The 23,966-nt window shown below is 35.2% G+C and overlaps 1 protein-coding gene across 5 annotated transcripts in view; it reads left to right on the top strand.

Annotated features, from left to right (window-relative positions):
* LOC106088778 (dorsal-ventral patterning protein Sog) overlaps positions 1-23,966 on the top strand; it is a 61,810-nt gene that overhangs the window by 22,189 nt on the left and 15,655 nt on the right. For all 5 annotated transcript variants that reach the window (XM_059366465.1, XM_059366464.1, XM_059366463.1 and 2 more), the window contains exon 3: positions 22,224-22,333. In XM_059366465.1, the coding sequence (XP_059222448.1) occupies positions 22,224-22,333 (110 nt within the window). The remainder of the gene's footprint in view (positions 1-22,223; positions 22,334-23,966) is intronic.

Raw genomic sequence — 23,966 nt, 5'->3', positions numbered from 1 at the left:
ATTTCGGGCAATGGAATGAATACCTCATGATGATGACGTTCGAGTCAGATAATGGCTTTGGTGAATGTAGTCAAGACTTACACGCCGCTGTATATAAAACGTTTATACATAAAAAAAACATATTTTTGGCGAATTTTATGTTTTTTTTTTATTGTAACATTTATGTTGTCTTTTTGTTTTTTGGTTTTTTTTTGGTCTGAATGTCTAGTAGGCGTGTCGTTTTCTTCGCTGTTGTTGTTGTGGTTGCTTCAGCAGTAGTACATGGTCTTCTTCTGTGGTGTCTGCTTGTAATTAATTAAGAATTTCAAGTATTTTTAGCAATTGCCATGATTTTTTGTTTTTTTTTTTTTTTGTTTTTTGCTCTTGGGGCCTTTTTCCTCTTTTATGTCTTTACTTGTTGGCTGCCTGTATGGTTTTGTGTGTGTATTTTCTTCTGTAATATTTATAGCTTTTGCATGATGAAAATTGGGGAAATGTAGTACTTAAATGTATTGCAAACTAACCGAACATACACCATGGTGAGGAAAGAAATACTAAAGAATTGAAAGATTTTGTAAATTTTCTTGCATGTTAAACAAATTTACTAAATGTCAGATAAAATGTTAAGGTGGCAAAAATCTTTGTATGAGGAGGAGACTTCAAAGGTCCGATAATAAATTGTTGCCGGACAGAGAACATAAACCTTAGGGATGGACAATGTGAAATGGTAAAGCTTGAAATGGCTACTCTATTAAAATCATCAAATTCCGTATTCTAGAATGGTAAGAGGCAAGTCTAGCTGGTTCTAAGGAATAACATGTAATAAAGCAATAAGTTCTTCCGAGCCAAATCTTGGGTACCCACCAAAAATGTATCTTCATTAACTCACTTCCTATTTGAACTATTTTACAATAATGCAAATTTTTCCCATCAACATTCCACTAAGAAACAGGGACAAACTTCTCACATATCTATGAGTGCAGTCCGATTTAAGTTTAAGCTCAATGATAAGGGGCCGTTCTTTTTATAGCCGGTCTAAACGAAGTGGCGCAGTGCGACACCTCTTTGGAGAAAAGTTTTTACATGGCTAATAACCACCGCTGACAACATTTTTTCTGATGTTCTCGCCAGGATTCGAACCCAGGCGTTCAGCGTCATAGGCGGACATGCTAACCTCTGCGCTACGGTTGTGTCTTTTGCAATAAAAAAATCGCGAATTGATTGCGGCTACTGTGGTCTCAAGAAGTCATGCCGTGGTATCGGTATTTAACGGGGGTCTATATCGAATCATACTTGGTACGTATGCTAGAAGTCAAAGCAGAAGTCCGAACAGGAGTCTTTGTGCCAAGTTTTAGCCAAATTCTCAAGTTTCAGTTTCAGTTTTAAGAGTTTCTGGAGGCTAAAAATTTCAAATCCGAGGACCGGTGTATACATGGGCTATATGAGTTAATAGACCAATTCAGATCAATCTCGACACGGTCTTTGTGCCAAATTTTAGCAAAAGCCATAACAGAACACTCTGTGTAAAATTGCAGCTCTATCGTACATATACTAAGACCTCTAGGGGATGAAGAACTTGAATCGGGAGACACCGATTAATCTAATAAAACCCTTTGCCCTATTCAAATGTGTTTTTTTTTTTCACCAGCTAAGCAATAATCGAGATTGAAAGATGTGACACTAGACCCCTCTGGTAGGGAATATTTATAGCTTAAAAGAATGTTTAATTTTTAACGAAATCATGATAGCCCTAAAATGGCAACGTATCCATATCAACATTGGATGTCATACTAAACTCAACATTTCATTTAAAAAATAACGAGCCCGCTTATGTTTGTTCTTCTTTTTTCAATTTAGACCAATGGGTATTGCCCACTTGGCTCATAAACTCAATTTGAGGTGTAAAAATCCACACATTTTAATTTCATTTAAAGAAATATACACACACACACAAATGTATACCCCCATTATGGTATTGTCAATAGATGATGAGGTAGAGGTTTCTGCATATGAAAAGAACTGACTTGCCAATAATCGTTGCAATAATCATAAAATATGCAACACACAATCGCATAAAATCATGGTCGTCATCGTCATCCATATCTGGCCAAGAAATGGAGTTTAGACTGCAAGGAGGTTTTCCAAAAACAAAACAAGACAAGAAAAAGGGAGAAAATGCAACAAAATCCCAAAGACTTGACCACATTGGGAATGGCGATGGAGTCGTTGGAGACAACAGAAACTTCTCACAACTTTAGCATGTCATAATCCTTTAACAGCTCCAGGAAAACTTGTCGCCTTTATATTTGTATGGACAAACCAACCAGCCAGCCAGTCAGTTACTCAGTCAGTCTTTCAGCCGGCTAGTTGTCATTCATATATGGCTGTTATAGCACTCTAGTTTAGCACCTTGAATCTTTATAATTAATACACGCACAACACATACCATATTTATGACTGTCTTTTGAAATGCTGAGCCGAGTTGAGCTGAGCCTTTGCTCCAAACCGTAAAAGGCCCAGGGGAGAAGATTTACTTTTTTCTGTATTCTGCCCCGTTTGGGTGGCTTACAATTTATAACTAGTTGGTAGACGCCCATGTTCAGACATCAAAGCTACTTAGTCTATAAGGGGGCGTTTATCGTTTGGCTCTTTTAAGCTACACCTCATAGATGATACTGCCTGCCTGCCTGCGCACCTAGCTATGGGCTTGATGTGGTCATGGTGGTGGTGGTGGTGGTGGCGGCGGCGTTTGGTTAACAAATGAAATGAAGTTCCATTATCTACTGCCGTGGGCCCTTGCATTCGTTGTGGGCCCTGAGACATTTTATTAATTAAATGAGCTTTAAAGGAAGATATGTACGATGCAGCAGCACTGCAGCATTGCCATGGAGTCCACCACCATGACTGTTCATAACCAATGCTTAACTTTTAACGCGCGCGCCTTCTTGTCAATACAATCAATGTAGAATTGGCCGATAACATATGAAAGAACAAACACACGCACACACTCAATACAACAAACCTAAAAAATGAGTTTTAGAGTTCATTCCGTATTCGCTTTTTTTGCAATTTCGTTTGTTCAGTTTCCTGTAGAAAAAATCTTTAAATCGGCTTATGTTGATTATTAATAACAAAAAAAAAAGGAATTGTATCCAATTTGCGCGTTTGTTAAAGCCTGTCACAAAACAATCTTGTTTTGAGGCCAAGGCAGCAAGGCAATTCCAAGGAATCCTTCCTTACTTCATTTGGGCCAGTATGTTTAAGCGCTACCACGCTCTTCCAACTCGCCGGCAACCAGTATGAAGAGGGCCTTTGTATGCATGTGTGCGTTGTTGTTCTCATCTTTTTGTTCTGTATCCCGTAAAAGAAGCCAGCAAAAAGCCAGAGGAGTATTGGCATATTTTACATTTTTTATACATTTTGTGGTTTCTACGTATTTTTTTTTTAGAATTTTTTCTTTTCATTTCGGTTTATTGGCAAGGCCTTACTTTGGTTTGGTTATTGGTGGCTGCTAAGGTTTTCGGTTCTGAGATTTGAAGTGCAAAGCAAATTATTTAACGTGCGAAAATAAAAATCAAAAGAAAAGACCCCTTAGCCTTAACAACAACAAAAAATCCCCAAAGAATAAAACACCAAGACTATGGCGACTATGGCAGTGGCAGTGGCTGGACTAAAAAAGTCAGTATGGCTTTAAAAAGATAAACCCGATTCAGCGGAAGATTGAGTTCTGCAATTTTGACTGTTTGGTGTTGGGTATGCTGTTGTTGCTGACTGCAAAAATAACACATGCCATACAAGACAGGGCAACAACATCTTTTAAGCCATGCCAAGAATGTGGCTCTCACTTGGGCCGCCTCTTTGGTGGCGAAGTTGCCTGTTAAGGTTTTGTTGTTGTTGTTGTTGTTTTTCAGTCTCCAATGATTTGTATGGCAGGGGGATTTTTATGCTAAAAAGGTTCTGTTGTCTGTCCCTCCATTCTTCCTTTGGAGTCTTGGCATTATTGTATATATTGTTGCTGTTGTTGTTGTTTTGCGGTTAATACTCAGTACCCAGTAGGTTGCTTATATTGCCTGCTACCCATGCCATCCATGCTGCTGCTCTTACTGTTTTTGGCGGAAGGTGTAAACCTTGCCTTAACTTTGTGGGCAATGCCACTTAAGCTTAAACAGAAGAAAATAAACGCACAAATTTTTTTTGTATGCCTTTAAGGTATTTTTCTAGCCTTTATGCTTTAAAATTTAAACGGCATTATATTCTTAGGAATATCATTGAATGCAGACCAAAAAAAAAAAACATCGTTGCTTATATGAATTCCTAAGCTGAAGCTAATTGCATGACAACGTGCTTCAAATGATTGACGACTACCATCTTAGTATTCATCTTAAAGATTGAAAACAAAAATTGTGTGTTCGCATTGAGAATTAGAATGATGGCATCTACTATGCACATTAGACTGTCCCACGTTATAAAAGGGATTTTTTTTTTGAAAAATAGGGAAACGCATACCCTGCTTGTTTGTCCACAGTTAGTACAACTAATTGAGGATTTTTGATGCTATCATGAAATGCCTAAACAAAGTAGAAATTTATATGAAATTTACATTTGAAACCTCCACTGTGCTCTATGTTACTATTATTGTTGTGATAAAATGTATGGTTTGACTCAGAACTTCTTCTTGATTTGGCTTAGCCATGTCCGTCTGTCCGCGTATCCTTTCTGTACCCTTTGTCCATCTATCGCGTTTTTGTAATACAGGTGGGGATCGAATTGTTTGTTACCCAATCATCACCTAATTTTCCACACATCACTTGTTTAGCCCAAAGACAAGGGCTATGAATTTTAGCAAAAATCGGTTCAGATTTAGATATAGCTTCCATTTATATATATATATATATATATATATATATATATATATATATATATATATATATATATATATATATATATATATATATATATATATATATATATATATATATATATATATATATATATATATATATATATATATATATATATAATTTTCCCCATGATGAGTACGTAATGCAAATGGAAATTTTGCCTTTGAACATTCCACTAAGGAACAGAGGCAAACTTCTTACATATCAATGAGTGCAGTCCTTGTAGGATATGTACTATGACAGGTAACTAATTCTCCAGTTTAGAAACGGTATTTTTGGGGCAATCGACTACATCATCATGGCATCAATTAGAAGAAGACAAGTATCAAATACGCTCACTTACATTTTGGCTGAAGGAGTAAGAAAATCTTACATATTTTGATGCAATTTTAAATACATATTAATGGGAGTTTAGCTAAATAACCCAAAAATGTAACATGTGACAAATTTTTTGCTTATTTGTTATAAATGTTATTCCTACTGGTTTTATGGTATTTCGAGAACATTTACGGTCTCCCAAATAATTTCCAGGAATTTCCGTTTGTTGAAAAAATCACCGCCACTGAAATATGCATTAATTTTGCCTTCCTCTAAAGCGTTTTAGACATTCGCTTTTAATTGTTTTTTTTTTGACATATTGCGCCAACTGCTCCGATTAGTGAATACTACTTTTCTGTTCTTTTACGTGTCGTAGCGATTTTTTTTCGCCAAATATTGGTCTTTTTAAAGCGATCTAGATGGTTCAACGGTAGCAACTAGAAGTCATCTTTCTTCTTCTGTTCCCGTGGTGTAACAATGGACGAAAACGTCTAAGTGAGTCTGATGGCAGACTGCCACCTAAACCTAACCTAACCTACGTTTTTTTTTTAACTATAGATCTGGCAACATTTTGCTCTCACTCACAAAACGTAAGGCCATGTGAATAATTATATACCAGCTAGTGAAATCCATACTGGCTCGAAGAGTAAGTGACTTCTAATCTTACTCATAGCATGTCACTCAGGACCTTATTCATAATGAAATAAGCCCTTATTCATAATCCATTTTTATACCCATCCCGTTGATGGATGGAGAATGGAGGTTTATTTATTTTATCATTCCATTTGCAATACATCGAAATATTTATATCCAGTCCTATTATGTATATATATTCTTGGTCCTCCTGGAAATCTAAGGTTCTTCTAAAAATCTAATCTAAACAAATCTAGCTGTGTCCGTCCGTCTGCCTGTTGAAATCATGCTACAGTCCTTAAGAATGAAGGTGTTGTGCTGCATTTATGGAAACTTTTTTGCCTGTCCATAGGAAAGTAAAGTTTGGAGATGGGCTATATCGGACTATATCTTGATATAGCCCCCACATAGGCCGATCTCCCTATTTAGGGTTTTAGACCTCTAAAAGCTGTATATATTGTCCAATTTGGCTGAAATTTGATGATTTACCTTAAGATCCTCCACATCCGTACATCTTAATGTAGCCCCCATATAGACCGGATCTCCCGATTTAAGGTCCCAGTCCAATAAAAGCCGCATTTATTACCAGATTTCGCTGAAATTTGGCACAAAGATTTATGTTAAGATCTTCAATATCCGTGCTGAATTTAGTCCAAATTGGTTTATATCTCAATATAGCCCCCATATAAACTGATATCCCGATTTAGGGTTTTAGACTCATTAAAGCTGTATTTATTACCCGATTCAATTGAAATTTAATATAGTGAGCGGTGTTCGACCATTGGACGTCCGTGTCAAGTATAGTGTAGATCAGCCCCCATTTAGACTGATCTAACCATTGAAGGTTTTTTATGCATTTTGATGAAATTAAGCAGAGTGAGCTTTGTTAAAACCCTACATATTCTCCTCGAATATTATGGAGATCGGATCATTATTGGATATAGCTGCTATGTATATCGATCTTCCAATCTAGAGCTCATATAAGACTCATTTATTACCAGATTATTACTTGTTATGAAATGAAAGACTGATAACCTTATTACTTATTAGTTTATTTGTCTAAAGCTGCTCATCCGTTGCTGAAAAAAAACAGTCGCTGCATTCTATCCCCCAGAAAATTTTTCAAGTGGCGTCTAACGGTCGGCCAACTACATAAACACCATGGATTGACAGGCCAAGTTTAAAAGCGTAGGTTAAAGTTTTCTTTGCAATTCCTGATAGTTTGTGGCTCGCCAACTATTTGATAAAATTGACAGTTCTTTGCCTACCATACACACACACACACTCACACACATACAGACAAGAGTTGTAACATCATACCTAAAATTACATGTGTAGGATTTAGATAAATGTAATTTGGCGCCTTGATGGCTTGCAACGTAGGTTTGAATCCCAACACCATCAACCAGACAAAGTAGAAATTTTGCCAAGAAACTCAATGAATAAAAAAAAACCAAACAAGACCAGGGCACAAGCCAATATCAAAATCATAACGAACACAGCAATTTAAATGTTTAAGTAAGCATTTCCGGCATAACAAACACACACACATCAACAAAGCCAGGAAACTTCCTAAATGTCTTCAATCAAGCATAATACTGGGGCCCAGCATATGCCTTGGGTGTAAAAGAAAAGAGCGCAGTAAGGGGAGGAGGGTATGGAAGGGAAGAGGAGAGTGCAGTAGACTTTAATAATGCAGTTTTGTAATTTTAGCCATTTATAATGACAATGTTGTTGCGGTCTTTGTCATTGTCTCCGTCTCCGTCGTTTTCGTTGCTGTTGCTGTTTTCCTTCTTGTTTGTGTTGGGTGGGTGCCTGATTGTTTTGCATTTCAATTTTGTCAGCCAGCAAAAAAAAGGTTCACTTTGCCTGAGGTTTCTTGTTACCCCAGATCATGCCAAGCCAACAAAAAAAAAAAAAAGAGGAGCGAACAACATTAGTCGCCAGCGTTTAAATTTCACAGCACTAAAAAATCTTGAAAGAAAAAAGAACGTGGCGCCATTTAATGTCAATGTGTCAAGTGTATGCGAAATATTTACACTGAACATGTAATTAAGCGTAAGAAATGCTTTTAGCAAAAAATTTTTTTTTTTGCCAAAAAAATCGCAATTGGCTAGATCAAGATCAAATGTACTACGTCCTAAAGGCACCAGAGCCATTACAAATTCGCACAAATCAAATTTGTATTCAAAGCACTCATCAACAAATAGCCGCCCAAAACCAGCATCATTAAAATTTTAATGTCATTTTGAATTATTCTAATAGCAAAAAAGCCAGAAGCCAAGCTGTAGTAGCGGCAAATTTTTTTTTTTTTTTTTTGTTGCTCAAATTGTGATTTTGATTAGATTGCCTTTAATTTTGAGACGTATTTATGTACTGCTCGTGTCCGGGTTTTGGCGCCTAGGAAATTAAAAAAAAAACTTTTATTAACACTTAAGGAAAACATTGTAGAAAATTAACAAAATGAGGGCCGCCTTCCATTCTCGGTTCATAATTCAAGCGTTTTTTTATTTATTAACATACACAATTTGTTTGTTTAAATAACCAATTAACAAGGCGTAATAAACTTGGGCAGAAGGACAGACGGACAAGCGAATGATGGACACCAAAAATGGTTTATCATTGCAAAAGTCTGTCCGCCCAAGTTTTACTATTTGCCTTTTGTGTGAAAAATAGACTTCTCTCATCCACAGCACAGCACAGCCGAAGAAGTAGGTTAATGTTAACATTTCTGTTGTTGTTTTATGAATTTTATTTATTCATTGTATATAAAGACATTAAAATATGGTAAACATAAATTATGCCCCCCCAAAAAAAAGAGAAAAAAATAAAAAAAAAGAAATCAGACTAAAAAAAATTGCAGGCCCTGACGTTCTTTTTCAATTAATTCACAGCGCCAAAAAATGAATTAAAAACACAATTTTAATGCTACTAAAATCTTAAAAACCAAGAAAATTGCCCTTGCTTCCTGCCTTTGTAATGATAGCTCGGCGTTTGAAAATTCCTTCTATGGAAAGGCAAGTTCTCTTCACCAGTGAAAGAGAGAGAGAGAGAGAGGGAAGCAGGGAGTGAGAGAAAAATGCTAATAATTCAATTCAATTTATTATTAAAGGAAATGCTAAGAAACAAACTCGTATTTTGCCTAACATGAATTGAAACAAAAAACATTTCAAAACTTCATAAATTAAAATGATTTATTATTGCCTTGCCAGAAGCGGGAAAAAAATCATAAAAAATACTAAACAACCAACCAAAGAACCCACCAACCAACAAACCAACCAACCAACCCAACAATACAAATAGCATTTCAAAATGTCTTAATTAGTTCAGACCATAAGGTGGTGGTACATACTGCCGCTTCCATAGCCGGGGCTTTATAGATGATGATATTTTTTTTTTCGGTGATGCAATGACAGCATTTTAAAACATTCACCCACAACTCAGCCACGAACCAAAAACAACAACAACTGAAATTAATTTATTTCACAAACATGTACATACATGTTTTGATAGATGCTATAATATTCTGTGTCTGTTTTTTTTTTAACTATTCCAAAAAAAAAATTATTCACAACAATGAAAAGAAATTAAATTTTTAAATTAACATAGCAAACATTTCATTAAGTTTTGTGAAACATGCAATAAACATTAAATTTTGCAAAAATAAGAACAAAAATTCAAACATATAAACAATATTTCTAATTTAACAAAAATAAAAAATTATATATTTTTTTTGGCATAAAAATAAATTAATTTAATATCTGACATCATCAGAATAAGAATTACAGTTAGACAATGTTTTCCTATAACCTTGACATTTATTGAAAAAATAAACACAGGCGACATTTAAATAGTCTAAGCCAATGGATATATGTAATTGTGTATTTTTACTTAATCAGCTAGGGAGCCAAATAAAATTGTTGATATTAAGAGACACCTTAGCTTAGGAAAGAAGGCAACGCTAGTTGATGAGTGAAATTTTTGAATAGCGTGAGCAATGTTTTTTATTAAATTTATTGTCATTTTTGATTTTTCCAACTCACTGAACTAGTGAACTAACTGAACGAGCTAGTGTACTAACTGAACTAGTTGGTTTAATAATGTGAGCAAAAGTGTTTATTAAATTTATGGCCATTTTAACTCTTTTGAACTTTATCATCATTTATTTATCATCATTTTAGTTTTTTGAGCTGACTGAACTAATAAACTAGCTAAGCGATCAAGTTAACTAACAAAAGGAACTAGTGAACTTGGGTGCGGATATTAATTCGAACTATTAACATACACCTAATCCAGCAATCGGCTTGTTGTGCGCTCCACTAGTGAACTAACTGAACTAGTTGTTACAATAGCTTAGAAAAAAAGGCTTAACGCTAGTTGATGAGTTGAATTTTTGAATAGCGTATGCAATGTTTTTTTTTATTAAAATGATTGTCCGTTTTGATTTTTCCAACTCACTGAACTAGAGAACTAACTGAACGAGCTAGTGAACTAACTGATCTAGTTGTTAAAATAGTGTGAACAAAAGAGTTTATTAAATTCATGGCTATTTTAACTCTTTTGAGCTTACTGAACTAACTGAACGGACTAGTGAACTAACTGAACTAGTTGTTAAATAAATTTATCATCATTTTAGTTTTTTGAGCTGACTGAACTAATAAACTAGCTAAGCGATCAAGTGAACTAACAAAAGGAACTAGTGAACTAGGTTAGGTTGAAAGAGGGTGCGGATATTAATCTGCCCCATGCCACTATGGACATACACCTAAGCCAGTAATCGGCTTGTGCGCTCAACTAGTGAAATTAGTGAACTAGTTGTTACAATAGTGTGAGCAATGTTGTTTATTAAATGTGTCGTCATTTTTGCATTTTGAGCTCATTGAACTAGGGAACTAACTTAACGAGCTAGAGAACTAACTTAACAAACTGAATAAACTAGACAACTAACTTAACTTGTTGTTGCAATAGGTTAGCTTAGGTAGTAATGGCCGTCTTAACGAACTCACTTAGACAATTTGAAGTCCATTGTGATACCACAGTGGCGATAGACCAAGGCTATTGGTGGGAATCGAACCCACGACCCCCGCACTGGCAATCCAAGTACGCTAACAAATCTGCTACCGCTACGCCTAACTTTTACAATAGTGTAAGCAATGTTGTTTATTAAATTTATCATCCTTTTGGCTTTTTTGAACTAACTGAACTAGTGAACTAACTGAAATAATTAGTTAACTTACTGCACGAACTAGTGAATTAACTAAATTAGTTGATGCAATAGTATGAGCAATGTTGTTGCTTATTAAATTTATCGACATTTCAGCTTTTTAGGCTCACTGAATTAGTGAACTAACAAACTATTGAAGAAACTGAATTGGCCAATTTTAATTTGGTTTACAGATTATCAAAAATATGAAATTAAATTAAATAAAATGAACTAGTTGTATAGTGTTAGCAATGGTGTTTACTATATTTATTGACCTTTAAGCTATTTTGAACTTACTTAACCAGGAAACCAACTGAAAGGACTAGTGGACTTACTGAACAAACTAGAGAAGTAGTTGAACTAGTAGTACAAATAGTGCTAACAATGTTGTTTGTTAAATATATCATCATTTAAGTTTTTTGAGCTCACGGAACTAACTGAACGAACTATTGAACTAACTGAGCGGACTAGTGAACCAGCTGAACTAGCAATGTTGTTCATTTCATTTATCATCATTTAAACTTTTTGTGCTCACTGAACTGTGGGACTAACTGCACCAAATAGTTCAGTGAGCTTTCTAGCTAATGGCCTCTAGTAAACTATTTTCGTAAAGCTTCTTTGACATCCCTGAACTAGTGAACTAACAGAATGGTACTTAGGTGGCAACACAATACCAGACATGAACCAACTTAGGGGCGTGGAATGGAAAACAATTAGGGGCGGATTAATGTCCGCTACCTCTTTTCAACCTAACCTAACTGAACTAGTTATAGCAAAAGTGTGAGCAATTTTGTTTAATTAATTAATCATGCAAATGCAAATTTTGCCCATGAACATTCCACCAAGGAACAGGGGCAAACTTCTCACATATCAATGAGTGCAGTCCGATTCATGTTTAAGCTCACAAATGCTGCCAGCATCAGGAAGGAAAAACCACCGCTGAAAATTTTTTTCTGATGGTTTCGCCAGGATTCGAACTCAGGCGTTCAGCGTCATAGGCGGATACACCAATCTCAGCGCTACAGTGGCCTCCTTAATAATCATACTAGCGAATTAACTGCACCCACTAGTTCAGTTAGTTCACTAGCTTGCTTCATCTAGTGAACTGTTTTCGTAAAGCCTCTGTCTGTTCTTCATAAACTAGTTCGCTAGCTCACTTCGTTAGGTTCAGTTGGAACACTATTTCAGCTTGCTCACTCGTTCAGTTCTTTCAATAGGTTATTTTGGTTCTTTTTTTACCACCAGTTAAGCCACATTAATCGTTTTACCTTAAACTCAACGAACAAGCCAGAGAACCTACTACAACCAATAGTTAAATTGGTTCACTAGCTCACTTCATTTAGTAGGCTGTTCTTATTCGGCTGCTTCAAACTCACTGAACTTAAGAACTGACTTCATGAACTAGTTTAGTCGGTGCACTAATTTAGTTTGTTCCCTAGTTCAGTGCTTTTCACCGACTGTTTTCTTTTTTTTTTTTGACTCACTTACCAATTTACAATGAAGGAACTTGTGAAATTACTGCTAGCCTTATTAGCCTTATTTATCGTTTTACAGTGAACTTAATGAAGGAATAAGTGAATAATCTGTACGAACTAGTTAGGTCAGTTAGTTCACTAGCTCTCTAAACTAACAGTGAGCTGGTGAACTAACTGCACAAAATAGTTCAGTTAGTTCAACGGGCTGTCTTTGTTTCTATTTACATACCGGAGAGTCAGTCTTCAGGTATCATTTTGGACAAAACATTTGACAAACTTTTTTAAACAAATAATTCGTTTAATTTTAGTTATTGTAATTTATAAAAGGGCAAGCCATATAATTTTCAAATTTGTTTATAGAAACATGAGCTGAGATTGCTTTCTTTTTTATAGTATTACTCTATAATATACTGGTTGTATAGAATTCCAACTGATTATCTATGAATACTTGAAAATTTGTTTTCCATACTGAATAACATTCGATTACACTATCCCAAAAAAGATAAACCTTATTATACAAACATTATTTGCTCTGTATCACCTTACTTCGCTTCTAGTATTAGATTTGGCCTTTATGAATTATGTTTCCCAATGTGAGCCTTTAATCGCATAATATAGCGTTAAAAAAATTCCCATAAAATATTTAATTTCTATTTCCACTTTCATATGATTTAAGATCCAATCTACGTTAAGTAAGAACAAAATCGACTGCACCAAACCAAAAAAACACGAAAAGACACAGCAATTTGAATATCAAAAATGTTTTCAACGTTTTTCCTGTTGCTGCTGTCACATAGCGTCATGAGACATTTAAACTATCGTCACTGGGTTTCTTTTTTCACACACATATCAAAATATCAGTCACACTAGAGTATGCCAAAGGCAATGGCAAAAAAAAGAAAAACAGAAAAAAAACAACCATAGACCAAAAGAAAACAAACAAAATTCTCAAATGTTTTCTCTAGTTGTTAAATAGTAAACAAAAATATTTCTGCACTGTAATAAACAAATGAAATGGATGGTCTGTCGCCTTTTTGCTAATGGGTTATGATGGCTAGACAGGGGTATAAATGGAGGAAAAAGATTATTGGATTATTTGCTGTTGCTGCTGCTGCCTAGGCTTTAAATGGTCCCAAAGCTTTTAATCTGAGGAGGCGTAAGGCCGGTAGCTGGCAACAGCCAGATTTTCAATTTGACAAAATCAATATACAAAACAAGCCCAATAGCAATAACAATGCCAGCTATGCTTTTTCAAAACGTTTGTATGCTACATATCCACATGTAAATATTTGCTAAGAACAATATTTGGATTGTTATAAACATCTGAACGAAATACCACCGGAAAATAGAGATATATCTATCTGTCTTAATGAAGTTTTGGGAGTGTTTCTTTTGTTTGCTGTGTTTATGTGCCATAATCCGGTAAAAAAAAATTATTGGGTGCCAAAACAATTTCAGCTTTTTAAGGTGTTGATATAACCATAATGAAAAAATCAACAGCAAAAATGCATTACTTTTTCTGCACCCAAAATGGGCTATAACAATAAGACAGCCATCGACCTGGGGTAGGCAGCCAGTAATACAGCAGCTGGACCGTGGGCAATATTATAGCAGTAGGGAAATATGGTCGAATAAATCCACCGTAGTATAAAACCACCGTATCACAGTGGTTAGCATATCCGCCTATGACGCTGAACGCCTGGGTTCGGATCCTGGCGAGACCATCAGAAAAAATTTTCAGCGGTGGTTTTCCCCTCCTAATGATGGCAACATTTGTGAGGTACTATGTAAAACTTCTCTCCAAAGAGGTGTCGCACTGCGGTCCGCCGTTCGGACTCGGCTATAAAATGGAGGCCCATTATCAGCTCCATGATTAAACTTGAATCGGACTGCACTCATTGATATGTGTATATCGACCAATTTTCACTTCTAGATTTATCAACCCACCTTCATCGCATTTTGCACAATTTCTTCTTCCATGACTCCTACGATGTGTATGGAATTTGGTTGAATTCGATCCAGATTTACATATACAAAACGAAAACCAAAAAAAAAAAAAACATGTCGCTTATATTATTTTCGCGGGAAGGGCTCGACATTCGTTCTCTTGACACTCTGAGTCGATATAGCCATTCCGTTTGTCTATCGAAATCACGCTGGGGTTGAACGAATGAAGATATCCGCTTGATATTTTGCTTAGCTACTTTCTATTGATGTAGGACAATGGGGATTGGATATGGGCCATATTGGTTCAGATTTAGATATAGCTCCCACAAAAAATGGTCCTTCGACTTGACTTCTAGAGCCCCTGGAAGCCGCAATTAACATTCGATTTGTGTTAAATTTTGAACGTGGATTTCTGTTATGACTTCCAACAAACGTGCCAAGTACAGTCCAAAGCTATAGCTCCCATATAATCCCATCTCCTGCATTGAGATTTTGAGCCCCTAAAAGCCGCAAATGTGTTTCCTGAAGTTTTGCATGTATTGTTCTGTTAGGACTTCTAATAACCATAACAAGTTTCGTCCAGATCGGTTTATAAACATTCATAGCTCTCATATAAACCGATTACCCGATTAGTCTTATGCGGCATCAAGAAACTTAAATTTTTGGCTGATTTGTCTGACATTTTGTACATACAGTGGCACAGAAAAGTCAACATACCACTCTCAAAAAACCCGTTTTTTTAAGCCGAAATTTTTGTACCCAAAAGTTTTTATGCCAAATGTCTTTTGTTGCTAAAATTGTTTACCATGGTTGCCAGTATTATAATAAGTTAACATCTTTAGGGTAAAATCTTATCCCAACTACAATACTGTTAGTTTGCCTAACTGCTATTTTTTATAAAGGTACATATCTGTGCCACAGTATGTGCCCCGCAACTAAGTACATTTTTGTAAATTTAAAGTAGAATCCATGGAGGGGAGTCCAAGATTGGGCTCACCTGAACTTTGCAAAGAAGTTAACAGGCTTCTTTTGTTTAAGCAAACTTTGTTGCTATAACTACAAACAATTTATTTTGAGTGTATATACATTTTTGCCTTTTCCTCCAGTGGAGTATAAATCCGCCAGGGCTCAATTATTTCTCAAAAACCAAAACAACTTTTTTTGGAGTGGGTGTGGGCCATGCTTGCTAGTCCTCAAGGCCAGGTAGGCAAACAGTAGCAACATATTTGATAGTTTTATCGATGTGGTTAATTTTAAGATTTTTAATACCATTTGGTATCAATTCAATAGCAGACAAAGGGGGCTATTAAGAATTAACGGCGTCACATTTGCATTCTTGTCATCGCGCCAGAAGTGTTGTTGAGCTTTGTGCTTAAAATATTGTCGTCATTATTAAATATTTGTTAAACATATAAATAAAATATTTTAATACAAATTGAGTGCGTAAAACTCGAAAGCGGTGAAAATCTAAATTGTAAAAATTCTAAGGAGATTCTACATCATAAACATGATAGTCCATTGTGTGGAAAACGATGCCGTGTTGGTGTATGTTCATATGAAACCAGTGCTGGGAATCGATGAATATGGAATCAATTGCTGAATACAATGACTTGGGGTTGGTCACGGTGTAAGATTACTGTTTGCAATTATTAACATAAATAATCGAATCGAAAATTAGACTACTTTTATTCTCAATTGTTTTTTTTTTTTTTGTTTATTAGGTGTTAGAATAATCAATAACGATTAGGTTCTTAAACCAATAACGGTCTGGTGCTACGACCAATAACTGATTGGTATTAAAACCAATACCAGTTTGGTAAGAAGGCTAGTACCAAACGGTACTAACCATTTTATTATTCATCCATACCATCTGGTACTGTTTTTCTACAATACCGTGTTGCTTTACTATCAATACCGTATGGTATTGAAATGAGCACATTTGGTATCAACTTGCCCAGCATATTGATGTACTCGTATTCATATGTACACTAAGAAATCTCTAAAAATATTTTTATCAGAAATTGTTTCTCTAAATTCTAGTCTCTTTTTTTTAATTGCTGTAATTAAATGGCGCCAAAATTATGTGCACATTGCTACTAAATTCATTTATTTATCTTTTTTTTTTTGCTCATAACATTCCACCCCATCGTCAAATCAAAACAAAAAAAAAATTAAAATAGTAGTTGGTATGCATTTTAAAATTTTGCTCTATGAGGTTATTCTCTAAATCGTAGAATATAAAAATAATTACCATAAACTACATGGTTTATTGAGGTGTCATTTGTGTTGCAAATTTACATATTCGATATTTCATTAAAAATCTATTTAAAAGTGCAACTACTACTAAAACTGGCTACCAGTCAAGTAGCCATGATTGTCGGCTGAGGCAATCAATATATTATATATTATATATATATATATATCTATATATGTATAAAAATATACAGCTTCCGGTGGTAGAATAAGATAAACAATCCGCAAGAAAAATCAAAACGCCAACACCATAAATTGGGGATGCCACAGATAAGCAGGCAAATTTATATGATAAAAATATTTCATAATTAAGTAGAGAGCAAAGAAAATTGATTTATTCTTTTTTGAAAATCATATAACCATTAAAAGAAATACTGTGTAATAGTTTATGGCCACTTTTGGTTATTGCCGTTTGTATGTATGTGTGTCTCAAGAGGATGTTGTTTGCTTAGCTTTTCATTCACTAAACTCAAGAATTGCTGAAAAAAAACCATAGGCCATGCAATTTTGACCGCGCTAGTCAGTCAGTCCTGACTGACTCGATGTGTGTGCGTTGCTTTTTTTGGCCATTTTTGTTGTTGTTGTATGTATGTATTAAAGTTGTTGTTGCTTGCATTTGGACATGCAGCAGTGATCAAGTTTTCGTTTGGCGCCTTAAGAATCATTTATGCATTTATTCCATTAACAGAGTTGGCAGTTAACGTAAATAAAGTAAAGACCATGCAAAAACAACGAAAAACAAGTAAAAAGGCATTAAGTTCTGCCGGGCCGAACTTTGGATACCCACCACCTCGGGTATATATATGTAAAGCCCATTTCGTCAAAATTCGGTGAAAATTGGATAATTTAAGCAACCAAATTCGTCACGGACATTGAGTGGTCTAATATATATGTCACTATTCAATTTTGTAGAACATTGGTCTTTTTGGCAGATATATCCAATTATAAGCCGATCTGAACCATTAAGGCCGGATATCGTGAGGCTCAGAAAAAACTCACTGTTTCAAATTTCAGCGAAATCGGGTAATAAATAAAGCTTTTATGGGCTTCAGACTCTTTATCGGTCTATATGGCAGCTATATCTAAATATAGTCCGATCTGTACCATATTTGGGTCAGATGTCGGGAGGCTTAAAATAAATCACTGTGTTTAATTTCAGCGAAATCGGGTAATAAATAAAGCTTTTATGGTCGTCATACCCTTTATCGGGAGATCGGTCTATATGGTAGCTATATCCAAATATGGACCGATCTAAACCATATTTGGGTCATTTATCGGATGAAAAATAAAGTTTTTATGGGCATTAGACGCTTTATCGAATTTGGACCGTTCAAGAACTTAACCAGCGTGCATCAAAAAATACGTATTTGTGCCAAATTTCAGCTCAATATCTCAGTTTTTGAAAGCTGTAGAGTGATTACAATAGACGGACGGACAGACACACGGGCGTCGTATATACTTTGTAGGGTCAGAAATTTATATTTCAATGTGTTGCACACGGAATGACTAAATGAATATACTCTCTATCCTATATTGGTGGGTATAGAAAAAACCACACTCATGCATGTAATATGTATGTATATAAAATTTTTAATGAATTGTTTAATTGAAAAGCATTTATCAATTGGCCCACAACTATTATTAGTTAGCAAAAAATGCCTGAGAAATGGCAAACAAAAAAGACACCCAAGAATGACGTTTAGACTCCGATAGACATGTAGTATGCCTGATAGGTAAGGTCTATTAGTCTATTTTATGCATAGCTAAAATTTAAAACCCCGTAACGGCCAAATAGCTTAAACGTAATTTAAAATGAATTACTCTGAGTTTGTCTAATGTCTACACGAAAACGAAAGCGCAGCGGCCAGCAGCTAACAGCACACAGTCCAATAACATCATGTAATGATTATTATAAATAAAAATTGCATTTGTAAGGTTTCATTCAGTAAAACTAGAATGAAAATAATATGAGGGAAAAACACACACAAACAGAATTATTTATATTTTTGTATTCAACGACGACGTCTTAAGGTCTATTAAGATTACAAATAACAAATACAAAAAGCTGCTCAAACCGCATATATGCATGCCCCTTGCTGGGGGGGGGGAAGCTATATATGAGGCTATTTTATAGTTAAATTAACACCCCGTGATAGAGCAGCAAGTAAAATAGAAAAATTCCTAAAAAGTCGAAAATCGATTTCAAGGGCCAACATGGGCGGTCCCTGGATTCTATTTAAACAAATAGTACAAGAGCTATTATAGGTAAAAACGAAAATTCCATCATATAATAACTAAATACAAACACCTTGTCGGGAACCAAAAAAAAAAAAACATCATCTGCATCAGCCTCATCATCATTAACATCAAGGGCCCATTGAGTATTCCGACATCCATTCATTCATTCACTCAATGTATCCCCCTATAGTCAACAGTCATTTCTGGTGGGTTATACATTCGGTAATGATATTGTCTGTCTTCTATAATAAAACCAAAAAGAATCTTTCCTCAAGTTCCCTTTCCTTTTGAACAAAAAACGAAATGCTCTGGAATTTTTGTTAATGACAGCAGGAGTCATAAAATCTCTACGCATTGCTTTGTTTCGAAACTTCAAAGAACATCAGCGGGCGGTTAGCCATAATTGTTGTCCCGAACACCACCAAGATAGACGACCATCAAGAGTCTTCCTTATGGTCCAATGCAATGTTTTGTAATAATTTTTCAATTGTTATGCCCAATGACTTACTGAGTACGTCGATAGAACACAACATTCCAATCAAATTAACTAATTAATGATGGATCTGAGAGATGTTCTTTTCACATATACATAGGAAAAAGAATGAGGAAATCAGAAAAAATCAGTGTACTATATGGCAAATAAATGATTGTGTATAAATAAAATTGTTTAAAACAATTAATTTTTTTTTAATTTAGAATATTTTTTTACTGATTTGAAATCCAAACCCATTCTTACTCAAGACCAAAAAATAATAAAATAATTCAATATTTTTTTTTGTATTTTATTAAACTGTTTGGCACGGTGTGCTTGACTATACCTACAAGTGTTTGGGCCCTTTTGGCATTATTCAAATTTGAACATTTTTAAGGTTCGTATTTAACTCTCCCCATGACTCCCCAGCAATGGACTCAAGTTTTTGTATTCTACTCTTAAAAAACTTTCGTTTTATTTATATTAGTTTCGTATTTTAGCTTTCTTTTGAATCCCATATTGACCCAACCGGCCTTTTGGGAGTGATTTTTGGGTGGGACGGCCACCATAGGACTTGACCCCAAGTTTTTTTATAATTTTCATATTCAACTTCCAAATACCTTTCATTTGACGCCCATATTTCCCCAATTGGTAAATGTGTCATTTTTGGGCCAATTTTGGCGGTGGCGCGGGCCCCCCGACACGTGAGGTCGAATTGTTGTATCAAGTTCCTACTCTACACTCAAATAGCTTTCATTTGATACCCATATTGTCCCAACCGGTAAACATGTCCGTTTGGAAGGGTTTTCGGGTAGGGCGTCCCCCACGGTGATTTGACCCCAAAGTGTTATAACAATTTGTGTCATCATATCGTAAAGTGGCATACAAAATTTCACTTAAATCGATGCAACCATCTCCTTGCGTTTTCGAAATTTGTTGTAAGGTAAAGGTATATCAAAAGATGAAGTAGTTCGGATAACAAAAGCGGCTTCCAAAGGCTAAAAATGTCAAATCAGTAGATTGGTTAATCAGGTTATAGAGTGAATTAGACCGTACTTAGTATGGTTATTGGAAGTCTCAACCAAACACCTTACTTTACTTTAATTGGCTATGACAGAATATTTGTTCCACTAGCCACTAGAATAGCGTTCCAAGCGCCTCGATCTTCTCAACCAAACACCACGTGCAAGATTTCATCAAAGTTGGACAACAATTGCAACTTCCAGATGCTCAAACTTTCAAATCAGGAGGTCGGTTTATATGGGAGTAATAACAAGTTTTTCACCGATTTTAATCGTACTTGTTACAGTGGTTGGAAGTCATAACAGAACACCAAGTGCAAAATTTCAACCAAATTGGACAACAATTGAGGTTTTGGAAGCATCAAATATCCAATCTAAAAATCACTTTATATGAAAGCTATATTCAATTCCGAGCAGGCCACCGTAGAGCAGAGGTTAGCATGTCCCCCTATGACGCTGAACGCCTGGGTTCGAATCCTGGCGAGACCATCAGAAAACAATTTTCAGCGGTGGTTTTCCCCTCCTAATGCTGGCAACATTTGTGAGGTACTATGCCATGTAAAACTTCTCTTCACGCCTTTCGGACTCGGCTATAGCCCCTGTTCCTTAGAGGAATATTCGTGGGCAAAATTTGCATTTGTATAACAAGTTATACACTTATTTGAACCGTACTTGTTACAGTTGTTGGATGTCATAATAGAACATAACATGCAATATTTGAGCCAAATCGTATAACAAATGCGGTTTTGGAAGCATCAAATATCCAATCTAAAAATCACTTTATATGGTAGCTATATTCAATTCTGAAACGATATGATCCATTTTCAATGCCTACCGACTTACATATATCAATAACTTGGATTTTGTACTTCATTTCGAGCGGCTAACTTTACTTGTTTAAAAGATGGAGTACTTTCAAGAAACGAACAGGCGGACACCACCGTCTGCAAATGCAAATTTGCCCATGAGCATTCCATTAAGAAACATGGGCAAACATCTCATATATCAATGAGAGCTGTCCGACTTAATTTTAAGCTCAATGAGGCCACCGTAGAGCAGAAGTTAGCATGTGCACCTATGACTCTGAAGTTGAAATCCTGACGAGAATATCAGAAAACAAAATTCAGCGGTGGTTATACTCTCCTAATGCTGGCGACATTTGGCAGGTTCTTTGCCATGTAGAAATTTCTCCCCAAAGAGGTGTTGCACTAAGGCACGCCGCTCGGATTCTGTTATAAAGAGAGGCCACCATTTTATTGAGCACCTCAGTCTGCAGCCTCCAAAATATTGGTTTAAAAACCCAAAAAACTTGCCCCCCATAATAAACCGATCTCGCAATTTTAGTTCTGGAGTCTCTAGGAGCCTCAGTTTTTATCCGATTTATTGTAGTTGAAATCTATTGCATGGAATACACTCATGGTCTAAGAATCCATAGATAGTTGCTTTATCCATGTCTGTCCATCCATTTGTCTGTCGAAATCGTCATAGCCATCGAACTTGCCCTCAATACAAACCGATCTCGCAATTTTAGTTCAGGAGTCTCTAGGAGGCTCAGTTTCTATCCGATTTAGTTGAAATCTATTGAATGAAATACACTCATGGTCTAAGAATCCATACAATGTTGATTTAGCCATGTTTGTCCATCCCCAAGTTCGATTCTTCTTTGTTTAAGTTTTGTTATTACCTTTAGTATTAATGTCTTAGCTTTATTTTAACTTCTAAAATTGTACATATAGATTTTTTTTAATTTCCCTATTTATTTATTTTTTTTTCTCTTTACAGTATCCGAATGCCAATTTGGCAAAACTTTACGAGAATTAGGCTCGACCTGGTATGCTGATTTGGGACCACCGTTTGGCGTCATGTATTGCATAAAATGCGAATGTGTGGCGGTAAGTTATGGAAAATGTTAAAATTCAAAAAAAGAGTTCAACTGTTGGTTTACATAGAAGAGATATGCAGGCTTGGTTTCATACAAAACAAGACCAACGAGTTCTGTTTACAGCCCAAAACAAATGTAGATTTTTTTGGAATTTTATTTTAGAATAGATAACTGCAAGACAATTGTCAAAACAATTCAGCTCCCGGATATGTGAAACCAAAAATGTAGATTCCTTGAAAATATTGTCGAAAGAAGAAGAAAAAAACACGTATCACATGTTTGCGTACACTACTTGTCTCCAAAGACATTTGAAGTGATTAATAACTTGTAGGATAGGAAAAATATCGTTTCATTTGATTTTAAGCGCAAGCACATTCTTTTTCTTCACCGCTAGACTAGGGAAATTACGCAAATTCAGATTTTGATACTAAATAGCCAAGCATACATTTGTTGTGGTATTTTTGACACCACCGATGATGATAATGGTGATGATGTCTGATTGTATTAACCTCGATACTCATCAACAAGAAGAGACCACCTTAGAAAAAAAAAAACGAAATCACACACACAATGAAAAAACTGTACCAAACCCCCTAAAAACACTAAATTGACGCCATAAAGTCTTTTTTTGCAAGTGGCTTGTGGCAACTTTTGCTCGCCCCATCAAACATACTGATGCTGAACTTGCCAATAATTTTCCTTGGCTGGTTTGTTGTTGTTGCTTTGCTTCGCCATATATATATACATATATTTTATATGTCTGAATTGCATTTCGATTTTCTCCATTTGCCTGTTGTTTTGTTTTATTTTTTGCAAAATACGCAAAAAATTATTGTCTCGGCAAAATAAAAAATTATTATCATTTGGCATACACATACATCTATATATTCAAAATTATAATGTATGCATATTATTTTATAGATGCTTCTTTTTCGAAAATTATTTCATTGTATATAGACTTATGTATTTTTGTTTCTGTATACATTTTACACACTTTAATTAATTAACAAATAATTTATAGGGCGATTAAAATTATACCAAACGAAACGCAGAGCAAAAAACGATCGTCACGGAGAAACATCCATAAAATATAACGAGTGTGTAGCGAAAAATATGGGACACCTTTGGGGCTATAAAAGACATATGCTTTATTATCATTCCATTAATCAAAAAATGATTAACATGTGGCCAAATGAAAATGGCATTAAATATACGCTTAGGACATTTTATTTAAGCCATTTGGATTATGTATGTTAGAGTAAATTAAATTTTGTTGTTGGTTTTTTTTTTTTATTTACAGCAATAAGTAGTAGAAATTTCATAAAATAGCGAAAAAAAAACAAGGAAAAATAAAACCGGGTCACTTGATTTAGATATTAATCATTTTCCAATATGTAATTTCAATACCTAACTTAACCAAAAGACCGAGGAATACATTACATCATTAAGACTTCTCCTATATACAGCGATTCCAGTTTTGTATTCAATGATAAGGCTACTCCTTTATATATATAATCGATCCTCATAGGTACACAAGCTTACCTTAGCACCACAGAGCTCCAATTTTCCTTTATTCCATCAGTTATAAAGTTGAAGTAATTAACTAAATTAGTTTCTTGAATCTAGAATGGACGGTCATTAAG

The sequence above is a fragment of the Stomoxys calcitrans genome, chromosome 4 (genome assembly GCF_963082655.1).
Source record: "Stomoxys calcitrans chromosome 4, idStoCalc2.1, whole genome shotgun sequence".
In the NCBI taxonomy this organism is placed as follows: Eukaryota; Metazoa; Arthropoda; class Insecta; order Diptera; family Muscidae; genus Stomoxys; species Stomoxys calcitrans.
This window is presented reverse-complemented; position numbering and strand designations above follow the sequence as displayed.